The sequence below is a fragment of the Melopsittacus undulatus genome, chromosome 6 (genome assembly GCF_012275295.1).
Source record: "Melopsittacus undulatus isolate bMelUnd1 chromosome 6, bMelUnd1.mat.Z, whole genome shotgun sequence".
NCBI lineage: Eukaryota > Metazoa > Chordata > Aves > Psittaciformes > Psittaculidae > Melopsittacus > Melopsittacus undulatus.
The window spans coordinates 30268646-30287186 of NC_047532.1; the positions used below are offsets into that span (position 1 = coordinate 30268646).

General features: G+C 39.5%; 1 protein-coding gene across 2 annotated transcripts in view; it reads right to left on the reverse strand.

The window, feature by feature from the left end:
• Positions 1–18541, reverse strand: part of XPR1 (xenotropic and polytropic retrovirus receptor 1) — a 112001-nt gene that overhangs the window by 32378 nt on the left and 61082 nt on the right. For both annotated transcript variants that reach the window (XR_004549668.1, XM_034063639.1), the window contains exons 3-4: positions 9123–9224; positions 3142–3365 (exon numbers count right to left, since the gene is read on the reverse strand). Coding sequence is in view for 1 of the 2 variants with exons in the window: in XM_034063639.1 (XP_033919530.1) it covers positions 3142–3365; positions 9123–9224 (326 nt within the window). In the remaining variant the exon portion in view is untranslated. The remainder of the gene's footprint in view (positions 1–3141; positions 3366–9122; positions 9225–18541) is intronic.

The window sequence follows — 18541 nt, forward strand, 5'->3', positions numbered from 1 at the left end:
TGCTGCAAATTAGCTCCAGAAATGTACATCCCCACAGCACCATCCTTTTCTACAGCATACATTGCACAATGACTGCAAAACTATCTTAGACTTGCAGATGTGGGAGATGCAACTCCCTAGTACGTAGAGGTGCATTAAAACAAGAATTGTTCATTTTCAAATTACATATGAGACTAACCCAATAATCTCCTAATGCACAGTAACTTAAGAAAGGCAAAGCTCATCACACTGCAGGCAATTGCTGCAACAAGATGTATCCAAAATCCTGCATTTCATTATGCAGAAAACACCACTCAAAACACTCAATGTTCCATTCAAGCAACGGTAGGAACACAGACAGATCATGGCAAGATTCACCTCTGAAAAAAAAAAAAAAACCCAACCAAAAAAACAGCTTAGAAAGGAGCTTGGAAAGAAAAAGAAAGAAAACAGCAAAATCCCATGCCCTAGGGGAGAGGTGCCAGCTACTCACTGAAATATTTTCAATCTAAGTATACTGAGTAATTTAATACCAGACCCCTACCATATAGGTGAGGAAATAAGGGTATGGAGACAGGAGCAGGAAGCCAATGAGTTAACAATCTGCATTATTGCAGACAAGAGACTTTAATTGTTTTCTATTGGAAAAGCCAGCATTCCACCCACGGAGACCACCATTTCAGAATCTTGAAATTAAAATATGCAACAAAATGATGATTTTGGTCAGAGATTTTTCTGTAGCCTCAACTAACATCACTTTATCTGCCATGTGTCCAATCCCAGCCTAACTCTGGTGTGCCTTGGCTGGTCTGGGCATGGTTACACCAGACACCATTGAACCTCTCCAGCAGCACTTCATCCTCTGGCTGCAAAAATTCTGCAAGCCCAAAGCACACAATAAAAATACTAGTGGTTACAGTGGTGCTTCTGACAAGGAACATACAGTGATGAAGCAGTCAAACATCATTCACACAGTCAGACGTTTTGCTATTTGTGATGCTTTTGTTTGGCAAGGGGCCTTCTCCAAGCCTGACTTCTATTTCTGCTGTATAGTAATTCAATCCATTGAAAGTGTATAAAAATCAAAGAGTACAACTTATGCAATAACATAATGCAAGATCAAGCAGAATCGGGTGGACTCAAAAATCTCTGCTCGTATGCAAATGCGTAAGGAAATACACCTGCAAGACAAACACACAGCAGTTTAATGAGGCTGATTCAGTATTTATTTGTCTGATTAATGTACTATATTATATACAGTATAAGTAAATACTATGTATTTAATAATTAAAATTTGTTCTGAAACACAGTATTTCAAAGAAATAGATTTATTTATAGATCTACACACTCTAGAATTATATATTACTGTTAATAACAAATCCATTTTACCAGAAGTTTAATCACTGGCAAGTTAAATATCAGCTGTCCTGGAGACAAGTTACAGTTCCACTTGATACTTGGTTTGTATACCTTAGAAATGAATGCATGCTGCTCTTGCTCTTGATTCAGTCTAACAGACTAGAATTGTCTTCAAATGCGTTTTCTGTTCCTGGTAACCCATCTCGAGACTTCAGCATTTCATCAAAGTCATAGCTTGATATTTATAATACCGCTGTTGACTTCCCTTTACCACCTACATGAAGGCCTCAGCTATGTCATCTTCCCACCAGATTACTGTTTTTCCTCTCCAAAACTTGAAGAGCTAGAATATTCCTAGTTCTTATACTCTAAGGTCAAAAGTGATTAAGAGAAGTATTTCGGGATTTGGTTTTATATCCGGTTTAGTACTTGTACTCATTGTCCTAAACTTCAAGATCAATTTGAACTAATTTTTCTCATTCTCAATACGTTGTAGAAAGAAGCTCTGCTCCTTTTGGATACTGTGAAAGCTATTAAAACCAGTTGGGATTTACACCAACATTTTCTATATGTACAATGAACTCTTGGTAGCAAAAATACAGGTGTGTAACATGCCCTTCTTCACTGATGAATAGTAGGAAAAGATTTTCCAAATTAATGACCTATGTCACCACTACTTTAATTCTTCGTCAAGCCTCAGAAGTGACTTTTGTAACCAAGAGTAAGAACTTTTTTTTAACAAAAACAAAACTTGAAGAAATCACAGCAGGTAATACTGCTTCATTACATTCCTGAAAAGCTACAGATACTCTACCTTTCCCAGGTTTTGAACCAGAAATTACTTCTAACAGTTAAAGGGCTTTATTGAGAAACTCATAAATAGTTTTCAAACATGTACCCAAAGATACAATATCACTTTAGGAATGGTACGAATACTCAGAATTTTGGCAGAATTAAGTTTGCCCACACTGCAGGTAGTATTTCTAACAATTAATTTTGTTCAGTAAAATTCTCCAGTACAACGCTAGTAAAGATCTAAATACAGATGTACTAAATTTAAACTCAAACATTCTTATTTAACAATCTAAAAACCCTCACAGTAAGACACCTAAAAGCATTTCAGAGTACTTAACACCAAAAGAGCTGTCCCAGAAAAAAAATCATAACAGTTTCAGATTTTTGTTTCAAGATTTTTTGAACAATATCAACATTTGCAATATTTACCATGCCCTTTCCTGCCAGAAACCCTAGTACAAGTAAAGATTTGGTTTTCTCATACTTCAAGGCAAACGAGCCTGTATCCTACAGAACTGAAAACTTCTTTTTTTTTAATGAATGTTTTAACAAGAAATTCTGATACAGCAAGGTCACAGTCACTACCATGGTAACGCCAAGAGAAAACACTATGTTAGCATTTCAAGTTTCATTACAAATATTAGATAAAAGAGCTTCTTTCTTCCCCAGTGTGCCAGCTCCAGCCCTGCACAGAACAACACATCATAGAAGGAGGAGGTACTGATAGAACTTTATGTTCTGGCCATGCCTGGGCAAAGGGTGTTGGTGTCAGCCAGCCCAGAAAAGGGAGATGAAGGAAGGTCCTTTTGAAGGTCAGCTTAGCAATTCTATTTCAACAAAAAGCAACAAGACATTACACTGCTAGCTGCTAGGCATCTGCCTTTTCTTAAGCGTTAGGGAACCCAAAATGAAGGAAGAAATTAAAATGAATGAGGCAACTGAAGCATATGCAAAGCACAGAGTCATTTACATATAGGGCTTCGTAAACCCCCATCTTTTTGCAGGTACCTGATAGTTCTGCAGTAAGATGAGACTGAGGTAGAGCTCACTGAAGGCCAATTTCAGATCTTTGATATTTCTATGCTGGACTCGTTCTTCATGGGACAGGTGGAAGACTGGCTTTCTGCGCCGCTGAACTGTGGAAACACCACTGGCTTCTTTTTGTGCATCCAAAGTTGATTGTAACTCAGTCCGGAGAGTAGTAAACCTGCGCTGAGCTTCTGCAAGCTTTTCTGTTAGCAAGGAAAGGAAAAAAGTCAGATGAGAGGATAGCAACTTGCCTACTGAGCCTGTAAAAAGCACTATACCTCCTGCCCGTAGGTAAAAAGCACTGCATTGAATAACCTACAGCATGGTCTGCCCCTGCTAAGCATTAAATTCCACAACTCTGCATATTTCTCTTCTATGAAGCTCCTTTTAGTTAAAGACATGAATTCAGACCTCTCCACTTCCACTCAAGACCTGATCACAGAATCACAGAATCCCAAGGGTTGGAAGGGACCTTGAAAGATCATCTAGTCTACCCCCCCCTGCAAGAGCAGGGTAACCTAGAGTACATCACACAGGAACTTGTCCAGGCGGGCCTCGAATATCTCCAACATAGGAAACTCCACAATCCCCCTGGGCAACCTGTTCCAGTGCTCTGTCACTCTCACATTAAAGAAGCTCTTCCTGATGTTCACATGGAACCTCCTATGCTCCAGTTTACACCCTTGTCCTATCACTGGATATCACTGAAAAAATTTCTAGAGGATGCTTGTTCCAGGACCGTATGCATACCTGTACGGTATGGAAGACCAACCTGCTCAGCTGCTGCCTGTACCGAGGGGCTATAAACCAGCACAAGGACGCAGGGTTAGGCCCCCCCACATTGGCAGAGCCACAGATGGATGCAGTCAGGCAGATAGGGTCTTATCCAAATACCAAAGCAGTGACCACACGTCTACTCTGCACACAAGGGAAAGCTGATCGCCCTTCTCAAATAAAGCAAATGCACAAAAAGCAAATGAGGAAAAAAACCAACTGTTAGACAATGTTATGAAACTCGACAGTTCAGTAAGCAAAGCACTTTTCATATCTGTGCACCCACTACTATGTGTTTACTATCTTTTTATATGACAGTAAGGAAATCCAAGGAGAAAAAAAATACCCAAAGAAAACAAACCACACTTCAGATGCGATGCTGAATTTTGCTGCTCACAGAGCAATGCTACCCTTCTGCCAAACTCCCAGTGACAGACAAATACAGCTTCTGCTTTGATCAGGAGTTACAACACTACTAGCTGCTGTACGCAAACTGTTGTAATAATACATCCCTCTCTTCCTCAGTTTAAGCTCATGCAGGTTAGAAGCACTGCCTCATTATTTACTGATTAAAGGAACAGCCAACCTGAATTTAAATATCATTTTGATGTGTATTCAGAAGAAGTCAGCCTCTCTTTCTCACATCTCAAGTATGAAAAAGGTGTTCCTTTAAGTATGCTGTTTTATGTACTTTCAGAAAGAAAAATAATTTTTGGCTAAATAAAAAGCTTTTTAATGCTAAAACCAGCACAACTGACACCATTATCTTTCTCTTTGTTCTGTACACCTAGTTCCCCTCCAATCTTTTTCCCTCCCCTATGGCTTTAGTCACAGCTTTGGCATCTCTGCTGATAATCCCCATCATGGACCATGGGCAGTGGCACTGGCCAGGAAGGCACCAAATAGGTTCACAGTGTTGGAGCAGAGGCTGGAAGCTGGAGCCACCTACACCCAGCAGGACACACACCACCGCAACAGAAACCATGGAGCCCTGTGGTCCCTCCACCACCCAAAACTTTGCCCAACAGTCAATCTAATTCCCTTTCATTAGCGTCTTACATAACTTAATAGTAATTTTCAATTGCTGCCGCTCCTCCCTCAAAGATTTATGGGAGCAATTCTGACTTTCTCCTCAGTCTTATTCAATTCTGGTTAATTTTAAGAGCAAACTTCATCTGTAAATAATCATACAGTGCTCTGCATAAGGTATTTTCCAGAAGGAGAATGCCTTTCTAAATGGAACATTGGAATCAATATACAATAATAAAGTATGGAAGAGCCTGAAACTCTCTACCTTTTTTGATTATAAGCTTTATTAAAAGTACGATATTTTAAATAGACAGGAAAGGGTAACTCCTCCCTGGTAACTTCTATAGATTCAAGGACTCCACTGAAGAGAGGCAATGTAGCTCACAGTGAGAACTGTCTGCCCACAGCGAGAATTGTCTGCCCACAACCTATAATTACATAATATTTAACACACACAAGGTCAGACTGCAAAAATAATTTTTCCCCACTTTGGGAACTCTCTTGGGAAGAAGTAACGGATATCTATTAAAGCAACTGTTAGAATCAAAAGCCTTCATATAAATAAAACTCACAGGTTTACTATATTCAAAATGCCATATTAAACTGTGATACACTGAGATTTCTTTGGATCAAATTTTATTAAATATGCAAGAGTTTAAATAACATCTCTAAATTGAAACTATGTTCCATTTTCCCTATGTCCAGAAAAAGAAAGCCAACTAAAAGCCTAACAAAACAATATTTAAAGAAGAGACAATGCTTTGAAATAGCCTCAGAACTACGGCTGCAATTTTCTTCTTTGCAAAGCAATGTCCCTTAAGAAAGCATCATCTCCAAACACAAATATTTTTCTTAATCATGTGCTGCTCTGTCACATCTGTAGGGGAGGATCACAGTTCTCTAAGAATGAGGCTTTAAAGGAAACTGACTCACTCCTGAGAAACAGCAGTCCTGCACCTTCTCCCTCCTGCTCTCTCTCACACGGACTCCAGTTAATACAGTCCACAAATAACTTCACCTAGTTAAGGTATGATTTTATCATGGAGATTCACTGCAGAAGCAAAATAAGAAAAAATGTGTGCTGCTGTTCTTAAAAGCTCATACTGAATTGCTTAGGGAAACAGCAAAGCGGAGTACAAATTAATTTCTCAGTTTACAACACACTCCAAAACGATTGAGAAATCATTCACCACTAACCCAGCACTCCCAAAAGTGACTTTTTTTAAAAAATATGGCTCTCAAAAGAGTCAGAAAAAAGCAGCATACACATGGAAACTGGAAGCACTCTTCTGCAGCAGCATTTTGCATGACATGATGCTCACTAAGTCCTCGGCTCAGGTGTAACCTCACAGCAAAGACTAAGGAGAAATTTGAAACCAGAGGCAGACTTGCAATGAAGAAGCAGGTTTGCCCCCAGAATGCTTCTAGATCCTGACTAAAACCACCATCTAAAGAGTTACCTCCCAAATATACAATTCAAGTTGTTTTTACTCCATTTTCCAAGTGTAAAGAAAAGTTCACACATAAGGATCATGAAAAAAAGCTGTCACACCAAAGAGCTAGTACAATTTCTCAAGTTCCAGCTCACATGGCCATGGTTGTGATCAAAACCTGTTTCACCAGAGAACAGATAATCAAACAGCCCATACCTCCTTGCAGCTACCCAGCTCAGGAGTCTGGGTATTTCAGGCAGGCTTTCAGCACTCCATTCTTTTCCTGCTTGTACTTACTATGTTCACTATTTTGCTTACCAAGTTAAAGCCTACAAATAACAAAACCATCTCCTAAATTAACCACAAAAATGTTACTAGCTACACTGTAGCCCAAGCAAATCCTGATGATACTAACTTAAAATATAACAAACCTCCCCTCTAGAAAATCCCAAACACAAACCAAAACTGGCCACAAATGAAACTTCAGCACTTGAACAGACATTCCCTACTTGAAACATCTTAAAATTTTACTGCTGGTTTTTTTTTCCAATTTAGTACAGATTATCTTGAGCATAGTCCAAATAATCACAAATTGTTTATCAAATCAGGTTTAGTTAATGGCTGTTTTCCTTCCTACTGAGCTGGAATAATGGTCTGGGGAATTAAGGCTATGTTTGGCAAGAGCCGACAACCTGAGCATACAGCGTTATGCAGCAGGTACTCCGACCCTAAGTACACCAGGGAGGAGTTGAGGTCCAGGAGAAGCCTATCCTGAGAGAACAGGGTTGTCCATGCTGTGGCAATCCCTGGCAATCTTCACTGATGATCCCTCAGTGCAGGGATCAAGAAGACGACAAAATTAAGCAGGGATCAAAAGAAGCTTAACTTTCTTGAAAATGGGCAATATTTATCTTTGTAAAGAAAAGTGTGTAATAAAACATATGATAAACATATAACAAACAGGATGTATCAGGTCACAATCCAAGCTAACACACACCTGGAGTTACAATAGGTCCGATATGACAAATTTCTGACATGATCAAGGAGAGGAGCCACTGATGGAACATTTCTTGATGTAGCTTTAATCTTATCACAAAAGATTTTCCGATTACATGTATTCTCTCCTATAACATTTTTGAAATGACAGCAAAATGGAAAAAATCCTATCCTATATTATTAGTGCCATTTTAAACAATGCTGGAATAGGTGCACATGTACATGTGGGTGCACATGCGCTAGCAGGTCATCATTAGGGAAAATCATAATCTCTATTGTGCATCTAAATTGACAGAACTTCCTTCACAGAGTCTAGCTCATAGTACACAGGATCTGATATAACTAGAGAAGAAAGACAAGTTTCTGAGCATAAATGCCTTACCTTAGACCTGGGATAAAAACAAAAGATCCCACATGAAACACAGCAGAACAATTTTTTCAGTTATGTACATATGAATTACATGTAGGAAAATGCCTATAAAATACAGTACCCAGCTGGCCTAGTAAAACATATCACTTCTATCTACAAAATGCTCCTTGCCTTTATTCTGACATCCACTCCACTCTGGCTATAGCAAAACACCATGGCTCCAGGGAGCCAGGAGAACAAGCATAGCCAGCCCAAAAGAGATTTACTTGCCTAGAAGTAAGCTAGACAGAGGCAAGCTGCAGTGCACAGTTATTGCATCTATTATGCTTTCAGCTATTCTCATGTTCACAACCCAGATTTTGCTAGCAATAAAATAGCTAGCAATAAAGCCATCACCTGATGGTTATTAAAATATTTTGCACAATTCAACTGTCTTTGTTACCAGATTAAAGTCAGAAATAGAAAAGGGTACCATATTGTGCTGCAAAAGCCTGTTTATAGCATCAAGTCAGTAAATCAACCAGTTAAGAGAAAGTATAGCAGAAGTCAAGGCATCACTGTCTTCATATCTAAATGCTTTTCTAGTTAAAAATCCATTTTAAACCTTACCAAAAGGGGCAGAAAACCAGCTGAAGTGTAACGGTGGGTGGAAGTGGATCACACTAACACTAAGCTTTTTGCAGCAATATTACAGGGTGAATTTCCAATTATCCCATTGTAAAGAAAACACAGGATGGGAAAGCAAACTTTCTCCAGGAAAACAACAAACAACAGCACTCTGACACATGACCCCTAGGAATCCCTACTCTTACCATTACATTTTTATTCAAGTTACTAAACAGGAATTTATACACAGCCAATGACAAACTGCTACTTGGCTGACCTCCTCCAGAAAGTTTAAAGAGTTTATGTGAATGTATTTAAAAACTTGGACACATCAGGATGGTCAAGTTATGATACATGGGCAAGTCCATGATAGCTATTCCTGCATGAGCCCAGGGAAGACCAGCTAAGGAACTTAGCACAACTAAACCATGCACAGGAAATTGTCACTATGGATAAGCTGAGAAACTGTTCCCTCTGCCCTACCACTTGAGATAAGAACATCTTCTTGAAGTTCAGCAGGACACTTCTGCAGACCAATGAAATCACCGGCCCTTCATTCTCCCTCTATGCAAATACCATGGTTTAGGCTTCACATCTGTGATTAAACCAGAGCAGTTTCCCATATAACCCTGCCCTATAATTACCTGGTGGTAGACCTGCATGACCATTGTGGTTACTCCGAAAGTCTGGGAGCTTTGGACTCTTTTTGTGTTATTGTATTTTCCACAAATATACACAAATAAGCACCTTACCTGAATAGAAAATGTTGATTTTGGCAAGTTCTTTCTCACAGGTTTGGAAAAACTTCTCTTCAAACGTGGCAAAACATCTTTTCACTGTGTCTTCATCTGTGTCTATGAAACAAAAAGTTTAACAAAAGAAGATAAGAACAATTTTCTAAGTGGCTGCCATGGAAATACTTCTTCAGAGTAAATCCACTTTCTTCGTTATATAGAGAAGGAAGAACAATAAGGCCCTAAAGGCTCTGAGGGAATACATATTTGCCTATAAAAGGAATTATACAAAGATTAAGAGGTAAAAACTCATAAGCAGTAACTGCACCTTGGCCAAAGTTTTCATCATCTTTTTTGATCCTTCAAATGTTATTGCAGACCTCATATCCTTCATTTCCAACACCTAACACAGCTTGTGCAGCTGCACCTGTAAGAGCCATTCTGGATCAAGACTGCTCTTTATATCTACAGGAACTTTTTTAAAAGCTATCATACTTACCATCACAAAGTCACCCACTGCAAAGCTGCATGCCAGTGGAAAGGAAACATCATACCCCATCCCCACCTGCCCACTTCTGCTGTCTGCAGCACCCTGAAGCCACCCCTCATCTACCACATCAATCCAGAACAAAGCCACACAGCCACTGCAGGGGTGGTCTCCTTTGCCTTCCCACACCACTTCTCCAACCATGTGGTAAGCCAAATCAGGGAAAGATCTTCCAACCAAAACAAAAGCAGATTAAGCAGCAGCGTAACCACTCCCAACATGTCAGGGTTAAGTTACATTTACCCACCCAAAAGCTGCTCTGCTCTCCAATCTCGGGCACTGGCAAGTTCTCCAATACTAACTTTAGTGAAAGCAAACCTCTTTATCAAAGATTAGGGTTTATGATGTGGTTTGTTCTTCCTCCCCTAGATACACTGCAGCAGAAAGCCAAGTACCATCAGTGCTGCATGTTCATGCCATGCCCTTTCCAGCCTGTCAGTCATTTCCCCCCGAGATTCGCCAGCATTCAGAACACTGCAGCACACTTCGCACTGGGACTTGTGTATGGGACCTAAACCTACCACAGGCACTGGTCTTGCTCTTGAAGAGCAATGCTGCCCATGAAAAGTATTCATCCTAACTTAGCAAACAGCATTTACAAGTGCAGAGTTTTTAACTGAAGGCTTCATCTGACCTCCCAGGAGGGCTCACTGGTTCAGCTACCATTCCCCCCTTCTCATCACTGTAATCCTTCAAATACAAACCTAGCATCACAGCAAACTAAAATACACCTGACAAGTACATGGGAAACTATGTGGAAAGTATCTTCTTCCTTCCCAGAAAAGAAAAACTTAATCTCACAAGCAAAGTTTAAAGGAAGAGGCCTAAATTATGGCAATCATGATCAGACCCACACTCCCTGCTGCTCTGGGACTGTTTTAACTCTTGGAAAAGTTATGCACAATTTACAATTTCATGATTAAAGTAGAAGTCCGATATTAAAGCAGCAATTTGATCACTTTGATGTTATAAAATTACAGCACAGCATCTCTAAAAGTGTAGAATTTCAAAGACAGAATGAATTTTCTAATAATTAAGAAATTAGTTTAATGAGTAAAAAATTAAAGACAACACACTATAATTGCAAATTTTAGCACTGTTCTATCCAAATGTTCCTAATGCTGAAATAAAGCACTCTTCATAACCCCTATAGTTAGTTCCTGAATTTCAGTCTCACAGTCTGAAAAAGTGTTATTACAGAGAGGAAAAAATAAGATTTTATTATAGTTTTAATAACATCAAGAAATAGATTTTGAAATACATGTTATTAAATTGAAAAGATGAGTGTCTACAAAAAAGTTTCACTTACTAGCAGATAAATACTCTAGACTGTCATGACTAAGAAAACTTTTTTAGCATTAATTTTTTAGGTAAACATCACCTCAAAGTAGTGTTAATCAAGAGAATATTTAAACACAAAACTTTTAGCATTCAGAATTTTCTGGGTTTTTATGTTTGTGGCTCTGATATTAAACACCATAAACCTACGTACACTTTAGCATCATTTTCAAGGGTTTGCATAGAAAGGGCAAATAACACAACACAAGACTGCAGGGGCAACCTTGGAAGAAGTCTGTTGTCTTTTGGAGTTTGACTATGCTTTAAAGAAGGAAACAGAGGGGGAGAAAAACAAGTCTTGCACTGATGATGGGTGTTCACAACTCCGCTATCCAAGGGCTTGTAGAAAAGAATTTGCAAGGGCTCCAAAGGTTGTTCCAAACTCCAAGTTTGGGCTCCTGGGGTCCCCCTTTATTACCTGACGTTTATACTTGCAGATTCATAGCTACTCCCAAGGCTGAGGGCTCCCTCCCTTATGCAAACAAACCCTGAAGAAAAGCCAGAGCAGCCCCGAGGTGTCATTTCACCCCTGCACGAGGTCATTGGCACGATGCAGACTTTGCAGAACCGAACATGCATGTGCCTCAACCGCTCTTGCTCAGCCCAATGCCTCAACACAGATCACTCTTTGTGGGCAGCCTAAAACCAGAAGGACAGAAAATAACTCTTGCTTTGGGGCTGATAACTTCTAACAGTAGAGTCACAGCAGTTGCGACATCCCACCCTGGAACCCTGAAAGGCCAATCTGAACTTGCCTGCAAGAGCTCTAATCCTTGACCCAACAGCCTCAAATGCAGGCAGACAAAATACAAACAGGCAGTGAAGCAATAGAAATTACTATACAATACTTAATATGCAGAGATTTTATTCTCTAGCTGCCCGAAGCTTTTCAAGTAACAGTGACCAGGCAGTATCAAAACAGAGCTGACTCTTAAGGAAGGACCTGAAGGGCAAATTCTTCTTCCCAAAGAGCTTACATATTTCTAGCAGAAAAACTTACCTATACAGGCTTTCTGACATGGGGTAACCAGCATTTCCTGCCTTTAAAAATAAGTCACATAGAAATAAAAGCACAGTGTTTCCCTGCTTCAGAAACACCAAACCACTTCCGTCATCACTTGTTTGGAGGTTTCAGTAAATTTACAAAGCAAAAATATAAACAAGGAAGTTTTTAAACTTCAGACACTGGAACTATCCAAGAACTAACAACAACAAAAAAATCATCAGGAAGTTCTATGCAGTCAAAATATCACCTTTTAAAATAGGAAAAAGCTCAGCAAATTAACATACTGTTAAACTAACATAATCAATGCCAAATACATTAAGAAATATCTTGTTTTGTAGATTACTGACCACTTCAGGAAATTATAATGAAGTGTATTAAGCAATTTGACTATCTCTGAAATTTGGAAAAGGAAAATGGGCTTTAAAACACAAACCACCCACTACTGGAAGACCTTCCAAAAACCTTGAGCTCAGGAATTCAGGTCTCTATTTCAACCTCTAAACATTGCTGACTCAGAGGAAAACAAGTTCTATACAAACTATTCAAAATCCTTCTCCAAATGTCAACCACTTCTTACAAAAGATTCTGCAGACCACGGTGGACACCAGCTTTAAAAATCAGGATTCTCTGTGAAGAAAAGCTTTCCCTTTGGTCCCATTCCCACTGCAGTTCAGTCATTTAGTTGCAATAATAGACAAGTGCTGCCAAGGCTACTGCCTTTATTTATTTATTTTCCCCCCAAGGCTAGGACAGGACAACGTTTTTTGCCATGAGAAAATCACAGTGCCAGAAACCGGCCTTGGATTCAGAAGCACCATGACAACAGAAGCTGTTTTTAAAAGGCATCCAGTTATTGCTGCCAAGAAGGGCCAGCGGTAAGCTTCCTTTTGTTCTTTCTCTATAGCCCTAATTCTCCATTTACCCTAAGCTCCACGAAGTTGCCATGAACAAGGTTGCCAAGAAGATAGTCTGATCAATACTGCAGCTCCACAACCTCATCTTCCTATGCAATTTCCTGCTGTGAATAAAGTAAGCCTGAAAGGTTCTTGCTTTTCCTTGCAAAGCCAAGTGGTGAACCAGCAGTGATCTGGATGTACTCCCCTATCACCACACTTCCTAGTTTGCAGAGAGTTCAGACCCTGGCACACCTTATATAGAACATGAAGTTAAAAATTAACATTCAAGTTATATTCTCAGTCTGTCCCAAACACTCATTTCTCAGTGCATCTATGAACTGTTCATTCAATTTCTCATTTTCTGCAGACCTAGTGTATAAATAAATGATCAGCATCCTGATCAGCTTTACTTACTTCAATGCAAGAAAACACACAGTAAAAGTTTTCTATGTTAGAGCTGCACCCTCTAAAAGTACGCACTTGAAAACATTCTTCAGTCCATCATGCTGAATTTTAAGGAACATTTAACTAAGAAGTATTAACTAGCTTTGTTACGAGATCAGCACAGGTTTAGCTCTCCCAGTCACCTTCTGTTTTATCTGAGTAAGATTATTTCAACACTTCAGCTCGAGAGGAGGCAATTTTATTTATCAGGAGGATTCTGCCATCTATTCAGTTAAAAAAAAGGTCAAACTCAACATTAGCATTAAACACATCATATTATACTGAACAGGTGATCTTAACATCCACACCATTTTGAATATGCTAAACTTTTAACATTTTCCACACCATCCTTGGCCCCTTGCTAACTAAAAGCTCTGTACACAGAGCTCAAATAGGCCTAAAACTGTGCTCTGAAAAATTAACGCAGTTTAAAACACAGTTTTCCCCAGGTCTGGGAAGACAGTAACTGCTTATACCTGGAGGCTCAGTGGCACATAGGGAAAAAAAAAGCCACTTTCATTACCAGTCAAAATTCTAGCAAAGTGGGTCACTATAATGAAATCTGTACCTGTTTCCAAACCCCATCAGCTTTGTCCATCTACTCAGCCATGACAATTTTCTAATACTCTTGACAGTTCTACAGCACCAAGATTATACAGCTCTCCAACATTTTACACAGAGCAGTGGGAAATTTACAACTAGAATCAAACTGTGTAGTACACAAACACAAGGATGATGATTACCTTTACACCTCTAATGCGTCATCCTCATGTTTACTGGGGTATTTTTCCAAATGAAAGGTTCTTCCGCAAGGCAACTAACTCCCTTCCTCACGACAGAAAGCCACACCTGGGTCAGCTGCAAATTGGATCACTCACTGAAAGCTTCCAATAAATTAATTACTCACCATGTATCTTCATGTCCAATCTTGTGGCAAATAAAATTTCGCGTGAGAAGACTTCTAAGTGTTTAAAGAACAGATACTAAAATTTCTTTCTAGGACATGCTCTTGCTATAGGAAGAGGAAGGAAGCCAACTCTGCTTGAAAATAAGGAATATTTGCATTCATGTTCTTCTAACTTAGCTTCTGAGCTGCAAATTGTACGTACACGTGTAATGGTGTGTGTCTCTCTCGAAATTTATTCCACCAACAAAAAGTGGACCTCAAATTAAAATACTATGAGATCAGCAAGAAAGAAGGTTTATGCATAAGATAATATTAAAAAAAATTATAGCAGGCTGTACCTATTTTTCTAAACCATCAATGGACGAGCTGGTCAGGTCTCCACTTAACAACCGTTTTAGATCAGATTAGACTTGGTTATTAAATTGTGTCCCTAAATCTAGTAATAAAAAATGACCACTCAGGTAGCAAATGAGGCTTGTGTTGCCTGTACACGCAGTGTTTATGTGTGGGTGGGGAAGAAGAAGGCAAGAACAGCTGCAGTCACCAGTACAAGTCCACTCAGGTTTTGGTTCCCCATTTTGTTGTTTTTACCAACTGACCCAGAGTGAATAGAATCTATTTCAAAATACACTTAGAAATTATGATCTTCAGGTTGGTAAATTTTTTTGTGTCCTTATTTTTAGGTTGTATCACTGATATCTCATGAAGTATTCTTGTAGATGGTTTATTTAGCTGGAAAGAAAAAGCAACCTCCACAACCTGTGTACAAGCTAGATATCCAACTAAGTGTCTACTATAAAATATTTATATTTGTGACTCTATAAACATAGATTCTAAAAGAATAACAGCATCCTGGTATGAACTTCAGGTGCAGAGAAAGCAGGCAACACAGTACCAGATGTGAGAAGACAGCTGTAGCCCAGCTGGCTGGCTATCAGCTTTGTAGCTCAAAGTGTCAGGTTTTGTAGTCTGCAGGGTAGCTGCACAGCTGTTCTACAGGTTCACTTCTTTAGGCAAGTACCTAGCACACATAAGAAGTCATCCTGCAAACAAAGGTGGCAGCACCAGGCTTTGTCAGCTATTACAAAGAAGTCACTAATGTGAGAGTGAATCTCCTGGTAAAAACACAGCTACACAAGCATTTACTGTGACAAGAGCTCCACAACACCATCTGTGCAACGATGCTTCAAACCTGACCTTTTCCAAATTCTCTTATTTCAGAGGCAAAAGATTCTAACCCTTCAGCAGATATGTAAAAGCATGACTAGTGCACCTGGAAGAGGATCTAAATAACTACTTTCCAAGTAGCTGGAGTGGGGGGGCAGCAAGAGGAGTGCAAAAAGCCCAACTAGGTAGACACAGCTTTAGAGCAGAGATGACCCCAAGCCTCTGTAAGCTTACCTCCCAGCTGTCCCCTGTTCTGCTGCTACAATTGACCACTGTTGTCTGAAGTTGCAAACTGCCAGTGTTGTCTCAGCTTTGGGATTATACCTCCATTCTGTCCGTGTATGTGACCATGATGCTTCAATGATTTTACAGTGTTCTGCTTCTGAACCATTAGGAAAACCAATATGCCCAGGAGAATTAGAGAACCCAGGCTATGTGGTACTTCAGATTTGAGGGCCAGGAAGGCATAAGCTTGTGATGGCAGGGTTGTTAAGAAAAACCTTTAAATTCTTACCCCTTTCAAGAAGGAAAGTAAAGATTCATTATGTGCTTTTGCAGAAGTTTCCCAATAACCTAGACCAGAAACATTGCCACGCACTTAAGGGCGAAGATGGTCAACCAGAGCTAAGACCCCAGATGAAATTTCACATTGACCATTACCAGACTCCAAGGTAAAGAATGGAGAATAACAGTGTTAAGTCAGTCAGTGCATACAAGGACCTGTCCAGAAATAACGGTCATGGATGCTCAGTTAAGCAAGTAAGTGGCAATGCAGAGATACTGCAGTGTTATGGAATTACCAGGATCACAGTGGACTGGTTCTTGGTTACACAACACACCTGTGCAAGCTTCTGGTCTTCTGCCTTGAATTCTGGCTTTCATTTAAAGGAGACAAGACAGCAGCAATTATGGTTGCACAAAAAAAAACCTACATCACAGTTTACACATTTGAGGTTAAGTAATGCTGAGATACTCCAGCTTCTTATGAGCAAGAGGCCTGAACTAGCCTGTACACCTCTTACAGATGCTACATGAGATAAGAGTTCAGCACTGCCATCCATTCTTTCTGCAAGGAGAGATCTTTCATTAGCGTTTAATCTGAGCAATGTAGCATCTAAAAGTTTTCCTCCTCTTCAATGATGGGGCCATCAAACTAAAAAATTACCAGTATCTGTTCATGCTGTTAAGATCCACTGAATGAGCCTCAAGGAAATAAGCACCGCTGTGTTTTATGTGGGTACAAAACCAAACCAAAACAAAGAAAAAAAAAAACTAAAAAAATCCTTCTACTAATTCACATGGATGGAAATAAGGATACTTCCCTAAGCTGCCCAACTTGGTCCTTAACCCAACTGAACATTCAAAACCAAAGGATGTCACCAAAGCACACATGGAAAACCAAGACCAGAACTGTTGATTTAAAATCAGGTGCTTGGAGTTTAAATTGAAATTTTTGCTTATATTCACCCACCCCACCCTTCAGCCTGGCAAAACTCAGTAACTGCCCATGGCAGGAGGCTGGAACTACATGACCTTTAAGGTCCCTTCCAACCCAAAACACGCTATGATTCTATGAATGAAGAAAATACTCTGCTGATTATCAGTACGAGTGCTAGAGCTCCTGACCTTTTAAGCCAAGTGCATTTAAACAAATAGATATATAAGCTCCAGGAAAGGGAGGGGAAGATCATCCCAGTCACACAGCTTTGGGCATTTGGGCCAGCCCCAAAGTGATGGAAGAAATTACCATGGGGAATGGAAACAGCAGCAAGGGGCAATTAAAGGAAACTGAAATGCTCCAGTGCTGAATATAGTAGAGATCCCTCACACTAAACCACAAGAATACTCTTTCCCTGCCCCACCTCCTGAATGAAGGTCATACTTCACGGCATGGAAAGAGAAATAATAGGAAACTTTCCAATTTTCTAAATGCACATTCATATTTACCAAGACATTCAATCTTGTGAATATTTAAATCAAGAAGAAAATTTCTGTAAAGAGATAAAACTTCAAATAAAATGACTGTTTATGCTCCTTTTATTGAGCCTCCAGTTTTAAGTTTTATTTCCAGAATTTTACTAAGCAATAGTAATTACCTTCTCATTAAAACTGCACAAAAACTTTCAGAATATCTGACATAACTTAAACCACAAGATAGAAATTAAACAAAACTGAGTAATTACAGCCAGTTAAAGGAGTGGTGATAAAGACTTTATAAATCTTATATTATTAGCTAAAGTCTTTTCTTCGCACAAAAATTGCATGAAGATGGAGAGATGTGGCATTTCAGCTGCAGTTCCAGCTGCCCTTTATGCCTTCTCTCAGACACGCACCGGATGGCCCTTCCCTTGCCCCTTCACTGCTGCTCATCCAAGTCCCCAGTGAACCAGCTCAGAAAGTTAATCCAGTATTTAGAGTACTACTCAGCATTAGAACTGAAAAGCATTTAAAACCTATTTCATCAACAATCTAGTTTCTTGTGGTTTAGTACTCTGAAAGAGCTCCTTGCAGGTAAGGGAGGAGGCAGTGAGGAGGAGATTACCCCTCTGGCAGCAACTACCTGTTAGACTGATTTAACTGAATATCAAATCACCCCCCTTCAACACATGTCTATCTCATTATGAGAGATGACTAAAAGCATTACCCCACAGCTCAGCTGACAAGGAGACGCTGGCAAAGCCAACACAACTCACTTGAGTTGAAATCACTATATCGTTGATATGAACACAGTAAATGTCTTGATTATTAGTTAAACAGATTGAACATGTTCATGCTTTGGTCTTCTTCTCAACAGCACCTAACCTCCTGCCAACACTCCAGTTGCACATGTGTCTCTAATCTTCCCTTCTTTACAAACTCTGTAATGATGCATTAATGGCAAAAAGCCTTCCCTACCTTGGATACAAGCTGGCTAGTACAGTGTACTCCAGGGCAAATATTAAACTGTTTTTGAGATATTTTAGAATACTTTTAACTATTCTGAATAGGAATACAAATAGCTATTTTAGTTTTAAAATGTCATGCTTGAAAGAAGAAATAAGTTAGAAAACAAAGTAACATAAAAATTCACTGCAACGTGGTGTTAACCAAGTGACTGTGGCAACATTTTGCTATGGAGCTGTTCTGGGACCT